The 7942-nt window shown below is 48.7% G+C and overlaps 1 protein-coding gene across 2 annotated transcripts; it reads left to right on the top strand.

Annotated features, from left to right (window-relative positions):
- The first annotated feature begins 555 nt into the window (after positions 1-555).
- On the top strand, positions 556-7712 carry Kctd14 (potassium channel tetramerization domain containing 14). 2 transcript variants are annotated; one of them, XM_052763253.1, is made up of 3 exons: positions 556-1486; positions 1894-2005; positions 6212-7712. In XM_052763253.1, the coding sequence occupies exons 2-3, from the start codon at positions 1895-1897 to the stop codon at positions 6860-6862; spliced, it is 762 nt and encodes a 253-aa protein (XP_052619213.1). In that variant the 5' UTR covers positions 556-1486; position 1894; the 3' UTR covers positions 6863-7712. The 2 variants fall into 2 exon arrangements, with proteins under 2 accessions (XP_052619213.1, XP_052619212.1); XM_052763252.1 differs by lacking the exon at positions 556-1486 and having other exon boundaries at positions 1541-2005.
- The last annotated feature ends 230 nt before the right edge of the window (positions 7713-7942 follow it).

Here is a 7942-nt window from a genome sequence, read left to right as displayed (position 1 = left end):
GGGTAAGAATGACCTTGAACTTCTGACCATCTATTTGTCCTCTCTCTACCTCCCAAGTGCTAGAATCACAGGTGCATGTGTGTGTGTGTGTGTGTGTGTGTGTGTGTGTAGATTAGAAGAGGGCATCAGATTTCCTGGAGCTGAAGATAACAGGTAGTTGTGAGCATCCTGATATGGGTGCTGGGAACCAAACCTCCAAAAGAACAGCAAGCAACTCTTAACTGCTGACCCATCTCCCGGCCCCTATCTCTTCCTTTTTAACAGACACATTTAGCATTGCATGGCAAAGACAGACGGTGATTTAGTCAACTATTTATTAACTATGTCTAATTTCGCTAACACAAACAGATCAGTGGTAAATATATCCATTCACATATCCCTTCAGAATGGTGCTTTTTTTAATTTCTGTTAGGCGGATTCCCAAAAGTGTGGTTCTTTTTTCTTTCCTTTTCTTTTCTTTTCTTTTCTTTTCTTTTCTTTTCTTTTCTTTTGTAGAGACGGCCATATTAATGTCTGAAGATCACACCAGTTCACATTCCAACCAGTAAGGTTTGAGCACCCCTCTCCTGTCTTCCTACCATCTCACGCATTTCCTCTTCTATTTCCCATATTTATGGGTTAAAAACAGTACACGTCATTGCTCCTTCAACTGTTTGTTTAATTCTTTCTAAACTGAAGTAACGATTTTTTTCAGCTACTTTAGTTTTTCATTTTTAGAGGTTCTATTGGGCTAAAAAAAAATCTCCCCGGTCTTTAAAAAAAAATTACATCTTCTTGTTCTTTACTCACGTTTAGGTTTCTGTTGGGTTTTGGTTTTGTAGATGTGTGGCTAGAACGCAGGTCCTGGTTGTGTGATAGGCAAGGGTGCTACCACTTAGCCACACCTGCCGCTCATGTTTTAGATGCCCCCTTTGGTTTATTTCATGACATTCAATACACTCACACTGTACGCCTAGCAATCTCAGGGTCTGAGGGGCTCATGCTCGGCTCTGTTCGACTTTTCCTTGTGATTCTTTGTTTCCTTTTGTGGTTTGTGGTTCCGGACTGTGAGCTTGTTTGAAAGACCTCTTGCTATCTGTGTACATTCTTTGAAACTTGGTTTGATTATACTTTCACTCCCGGAGGGTTTCACTTTCTCCTTCCTTCCCTCTTTCCCATCTCTCTTCTTTCCTTGTGGGGTGTGTGTGTGTGTGTGTGTGTGTGTGTGTGTATGTGTGTGTGTGTGTGTGTTTCTGGAGGGTCAAACCCAGACTTCATATATGCTAAGCAAATGTGCTACCACTGAGTTACACCCCAGTCTCTCGGGTTTTATTTTCTTTGCTGAGTGTGTGATTGCACTATCTAATCAGTTTCATTTGAATTAAGTTTATAGCTGTTGTCTCTGTTGATGACCCTACTGGGCTCCTGTAGTGTAAATACTGGGCTCTTGTAGTGTAAATATGTTTTAGAGAAGACTTTTCTCACTCAGAACTAAGGAATGAAACAGGTAAGTTTCACAGCACTTGCCTTTGAGTGGCAGCTTTTTTCCCCCCTAATTTACCATTTTATAGTCTCTGGTCTGACACTCTACCCTCCGAGAGCCCCAGGATTTGTCTCCTAGTACCCCTTCCCTGAGAAGTCATAGGTTACTCGAAGTTGATGACAGCCCACAGAACCAATGGAGTCCATGCTCCACATCTCAGAGCGCTTTTAATCCAGCTAAATAAGCACTACAGGTGTTGTACAAAGAGGCGGGGGAGGGGGGTAATAGCCATAGAGTTTCTCAGGGGCGGGGAGTCACGAGCCTCTCGGCCTGGGAAGTTATCGACACGTGGCAGGACCATGTTTCCCGCCCATAAGTTATCTACCCAAGGCTGTGCTGGGTAGTCAGTGCGAGCTGTCCTTTCCCACCAGGATGAGCCTGCCGGCAAACCAAGCTAAGGAGGCCAGCCAGGAGTCTCTGCCCGCAAACCAACTCAAGGAGCACAGCCCGGAGCCCCGGATCGTATGCTCCGACCCGGACATCGTAAGTGCGCCCCTGAGCAGCACCTGCTCCGCCGGTGTCCTGAACGCCGCACCCCCAACCCCGGCCGCACGCTTCCCTAGCTCGGGTCCATTTTCGTTCGCCCATCCTCCAGTAGTCCCCTACCCCCGCCCCCGGGAAGCATCCCCCCGCCTCCGCCTGTCAGTAAACTCCTTTGATACCTGTGCGTTCCGCCTCCACTCCACCAAGCTCTGGGCAGTCTTTCCTTTGCTTTCTTCTTCCCTGGCTCTCACTTCACTTAGTCTGCTTTAGTTCCTGTGTGTGTCCCCTCTGAGATCCCCCGGCTTGGCTTGGCGTAGTCCGGGGGTGGGGGTTGGCGGTGGGGAGGGTACTTCAGTCAGTCCCTTTACTCTGCCACCTGAGAGGAGTAGCCTGACCAGCTCCAGCACGCGCTCTCTCTGCCCCAAAGAGTGCTCAGCTTGCCTTCTGTTGTGGACTGGGTGAGAGGATTTGCGAGGAGCGCAACCCGGGTTTGCTGCGTGCAAAGCCCCAGGAGGAAAAGAAGCGAGAAAGATTAACTGGAGTTAATGAGGCTAACACGGGAGCTATTCTCACGGCTGTAGTAGACCCCAAAAAGGAAGGGTGGGCATTTTATTGAAGACGTCTATATATGTCCATACAGGAAAGCACATACTCAGTTTTAGTTCATAGATCGCATGCTCAACCGTTACAGAGGCCAGTTAGGCCCAGGATGTGGCTCAGTGGTAGAGACAGTTTACTAGGAAGACCAGGACTCAGTCCCCAGCACTGCCAACAAAACAGGAGCAACAAATAATAATAATCATTCTTTAACTGAATTCCACAGCACATACCTACAATCTTTCTGGGGCATCTGGAGACTGTCTTTTTAAAAAAAATGGCCAACATAAACTCTTTTAGGACATGCTCACTCGGCGTCATAGCAGTTGCCTATCAGAAAACTCAATGGAGCTCTCCAGAGTTTTAGTTGAAATAAAAGAAAGGACAACTTTGAGGGTGTGTTAAGTAGGTGGTACTCCTGCCCCCCTCCACCTCCACCCCTCACTTCCCTACCCTCATTTAGTGTAGAAGTTAGCCCCTAAAGGTGCCCACCTCACTTAGCAGCTAACAGTAAGTCTGGGTACACGCTAAGAGAATAAAATTCTCATTCTCATCAGGATTGAGCAAGGAGAGAGAGCAGGCCCAGCAGCAGGCAAAGTGGCTTGTTCCAATAGTGTTAGAAGGATGTCATTGTTGGCTGTTTTCAAAGCTACCTGCCTAGTGTCAAGGTGTTCAACATTCAGGGCGTTTCATCTTCCCTGCTCAAGAAGGGCTTGAATGAGTTCCTAGGTGAAGGTCATGCATGGAGCCAGCACTGAACCTGATACCAGGTAGGGCAAGACCGGTGTTTATCAGAATACCAGGTTCTGCTGTGGATCGGGACAAGGGTGAACTTCATTCAATATAACAGGTATTCATTGAGTGCCTCTGGTGTGCTGAGCCCTGCTAGTGGGTGCTAGTGATGTATATGGACTAGGAATGTGTCCCCTTTCAAACCTCACGGTCTAATGGAGGATGGACAAACAGGGGATCCCAAGGGAGCAGCTACTGTAACAGTAGCTCTACAAGTCACTATGGGGTCATGAGACCACCCTTCCGGAAGGCCCCTGGGGAACTAACTTGAACGATGGTAGATTTGCCAGGCATGGTGACACATGCATTTAATCCAGGCACTTGGGAGACAGAGGCACGTGGATCTCTGAGTTCAAGGCCAGCCTGGTCTACAGAGCAAGTTGCAGAACAGCCAGGACTATACAGAAACCCTGTCTCAAAAAACCAGAAGGATTAGAAGGAAGGAAGGAAGGAAGGAAGGAAGGAAGGAAGGGAGGGAGGGAGGGAGGGAGGGAGGGAGGGAGGGAGGGAGGGAGGAAGGAAGGATAGATGGATGGATGGGTAGACTTAGTGATAGGAAGGTAAGCTGTAAGAGATTGAAGTCCTGCAGGCCCCATGGACAGAGGGAGGGTGCAGTAGGTGATTTTGTTCTGCATTTGCTGGAGACCAAACAGTAGGCCTGTTGCGAACGCCTTGGAAAGCTCAAGCCTTTCAAGCGTTTATTGCAGGAGACTCAGGTTTGCTTCAGAGAAAAGAGCTCTGGTTTCGATGTGCAGAATGGATCCAGGAGTAGACCTGGCAAGGGGTAAGCCACCATGGAACTTCCCAAACACACAGAGCTGCCAGGACTTGGTGGTGAATAAGTGTGTGGAGTAGACTGAGATCAAGGAGAAGACACATTATCCTCGGCTTCTGGCTCAGCTAAAATGGGAAACAACAGGAGAGGTCAGTGTTGGAGGTTAGAGAGAGATCTTGAGGGGCCTAGAGAACCCCTGAGTGGAGATGTCACTCATTCACTCAGCTGAGGGGGATCTCAGGAAATGCATGAGTGCTGGGTAGAGCACGGTAAGATGTAGGGACCCTTCTGACTGAACTGGGAGAGAGATGAATCAGGTCCATCCCTGCGTCTCCATGGCCATCACAGACTCAACACCCAGCAGGTTCCCCTCAGAGGCAAAGTCTCTCCCAGCCACTCGCCACAGGCTTTCCTATCCACCCAGGAACAGGCAGAGGAACTGGTAGTAGAGACACAGAGGGGCCTTCCTCCTGGGAGCGAAAAGAAGTTCATCATTCTAGGAACACACTGGGCAGTGTTTATGGATGAGATAGGAAGCCAAGATTTACACAAATGGTGGGAACTTTGTGGGGAAAGAAATAAAAGAGAAAAAAAGGGCCGGGCGGTAGTGGCGCACACCTTTAATCCAAGCACTGGGAAGGCAGAGCCGGGTGGATCTCTGAGTTCGAGGCCAGCCTGATCTACAAAGCGAGATCCAGGACAGGCACCAAAACTACACAGAGAAACCCTGTCTCGAAAAACAAAACAAAAGGAGCAGAATAAAGAAGCATGTGGACAGGGCTGAGGTCTTATTTGATGAACAAAAGATTGGGGCACAGGGTGTTAGAGTAGGAAACTATCTTTTGTTTTGTTTGAAACGTGGTCTGATCGTATAGCCATGATACAATAGCTCATGATCCTCCTGAGTGCTGAATTATGTTTCAGCTAGCTAGGAACCTGGTTTCGGTAAATCAGCTTCAGAAAGGACTTTTGGTTTTGGATTTTTGAGACACGGTTCCACTGTGTAGCCCTGGCTGTCCTAGAACTCACTCTGTAGACCAGGCTAGCCTCAAACTCTGAGATCTGCCTGCCTCTGCCTTCTGAGTACTGGGATTAAAGGCAAGCGCCACCACTGCCCGGCCAGAAAGGACTTTTGACGTGGCTGGGTGGATTAGACTTTGAGAGTTGGAAGGATTCGAGTTCTCTATGTCCATTTTGCTTCCCATTTTCCCAGACGCCGAAGCTTAAGGTAGAGAAAGATAGTGAACTTCCAGGCACGGAGTTAATATTGGCTGCAGTGAGGCAGGAGTTGGGGTGGGCTGGACACCACCCTAACGTGAGTTAGAGCGTTTGATGGGCATTTGATCCTAGCCACACTCATTGCTTCCCTGTCCTGTGAGTCTTTTTCTCTGGGTTTTCTTCATCTGTAATATGAGAGCATTGAGGGGGCCCAGGAGCTGAGCTCCTGCGGAATAGATATGCCAACACCCTGATTTATTCAAGATCAGTCTATGCTCCTTATTAACTGCCTGCTTCATAGCAGTGACCTCAAGGTTAACCGAACAGTCTTGCCAAGAGGCCTTGAAGTTAAGGGGAGGCCGGAGGACATAGGTTCTGAGCTTATTTTCTTCAGCTGTATGGTCTGGGTCCCTCTTCTCCTGTTGTCTCCCCTTTAGACTTCTGAAATGGCCCCTGTAGGACTTGTTGCCATGGCAGCTCAATGCTTTTTTTTTTTCCCCCAGCAGCTTGGTTGCCTTTGGCTCTCCTAATTCCAGTACAGTACTTAAATTGTAATGGGCAGTGTAATAGACAGGCTGAGAATGAGGTCATCAACCCGCATCAGACTGAAGGACTGGCCCCATCCCTGGCCCCCACTGACTTGCGCTTAGATCCAGGTTGGAAATCCAGCCTGAACCTTTAACACTGCACAGAGGTGTTTTGGTTTTTTTTTTTTTTTTTTTGGTCTTTTTGTAGCAGCAGACAGCACATCCTCTGATAAGTTGTAGTGGTGTGTCTTTGGACATGCGTGCATTGTTGGTTCACTCTGCTGTTTGTGTCTGCAGGTCGTGGAGCTGAATGTAGGAGGGCAGTTCTACACCACCACCATGGGCACCCTGATGAAACATCCAGGCTCCAAGTTTCCAGAGATACTATCCAGATCAGCTAAACACTACAAAGACGCACAGGGCCGCTTCTTCATTGACCGTCCTGGCACCTACTTTGGGCCTATCTTGGACTACCTACGCACTGGGCAGGTGCCCAGAGAGCACATTCCTGAGGTCTACCGTGAGGCTAAGTTCTACCAACTCCATCTTCTGGTCAAGATGCTGGAGGATATGCCACAGATCTTTGGGGAGCAAGTGGCCCGAATGCAGTTCTTGCTGGGAGTGCCAAACTACAGAGAGAACCTGGAGGTCCTGCTGCACCTGGCTCGGGCAGAGGCTGTGGCGATGCGCTCGTCAAAGGTGGTGGTGTGTGTGGTGCACACGGAGGAGGAGGATGCCAAGTGTGCGGAGCCGTTGCATATCTTGGAGGCCAAAAAGACGCCCGTTGTCAAATTTGGGCCCTGGAAGGCAGGCCCTGGGACGGAGGACTTTGTGCACTGCCTGGAGAAGGACATTAGAGCCCAGGGGTATAAGGTGTCCCCTCAGAGGTACCATCTGAGTAGGGACCCCTACACATGCTTCTGGATATTCGTCTTCACTTGGTGGTGATCCCTAGGAGGGGGCGGGCACTGTTGGTTAGGGGCCGTGGTGGGACTTGTGAAATCCGTTGCCATCAAAATCCATGTTCTAAAGCTGAGCCTGTAGTTCCAGCCCTTGGGAGGCTGAGATAAGAAGACTCCCATGAGTTCGAGGCCAGGCTTGGATATAGACTAAAACCCCATTGAAATGACTCAGGAGAGGCCAGGCTACCCTGACTCCACACCTGCTCCCCTCTGGATCCACATCTGCTTGCCAGAATAAAGTAGGGTTCTCCCATCTTCTGAGAAATGAAGCTTGTCAAATATTTAACAAAGTGTAGCCGGAAACTTCTCCGGTCCCACCCTGCCCCGCGGTCCCACAACCACTTAGAAAATAGTCACTTGAGGCTTATATTAATTACAAACTGTATGGCCTATGGCTTCAGCTTCTGGCTAGCTAGCTCTTTCATTTTAAATTAATCCATTCCTATTAATCTCTATGGTGCCCTGTGGTTGTGGTGCTACCGGTCTGCTGACATCTTGTTGCATCTCTTTTGACTCTGCCCTTCTCTCTGTATCTCTGCTTGGACTTCCCACCTGGCTGTAAGCTTTCTTGCCATAGGCCAAAACAGCTCAATTTATTATCCAGTGAGAGGCCCACATATTCACAGCATACAGAAAGACATCCCACAGTAGACAAAGGGTTCCTCGTTGCTTGCTGGGAAATAACCCTGATGTAAAACCCCCCCTAGCCTGCACCTGGTGTGACGTAATGTGGTTTTGTCTTTATAAACTCTGTGGTGCTCAACTTGGGGGCCAAGAGTTCTTTGTGGCAGGAGTCTGACATCAGTCACAGATTAAATAAAGGACTCTGATCTGGCTTCCTGTCTGTGGTGGTCTGTAACTTCGTAACAGTATCTTTAAAACAGTAGACCATGCCTGGTGGCCCACACCTTTAATCCCAGCAAGGAGACAGAAGCAGGTGGATCTCTGAGTTCAAGGCCAATCTGGACTACAGAAGGAGTTCCAGGACAGCCAGAGCTATATAGAGAAACACTGTGTCAAAACCCACAAAGACAGACAAAAAAGGCTGTGGGTAAACACACTTGCT

Source organism: Peromyscus californicus, unplaced genomic scaffold (assembly GCF_007827085.1).
Source record: "Peromyscus californicus insignis strain IS unplaced genomic scaffold, ASM782708v3 Scaffold_4__1_contigs__length_199733344, whole genome shotgun sequence".
Taxonomy (NCBI): domain Eukaryota; kingdom Metazoa; phylum Chordata; class Mammalia; order Rodentia; family Cricetidae; genus Peromyscus; species Peromyscus californicus.
The sequence above is the reverse complement of the archived record's forward strand: the minus strand, read 5'-3'. Positions and strand labels throughout refer to the sequence as shown.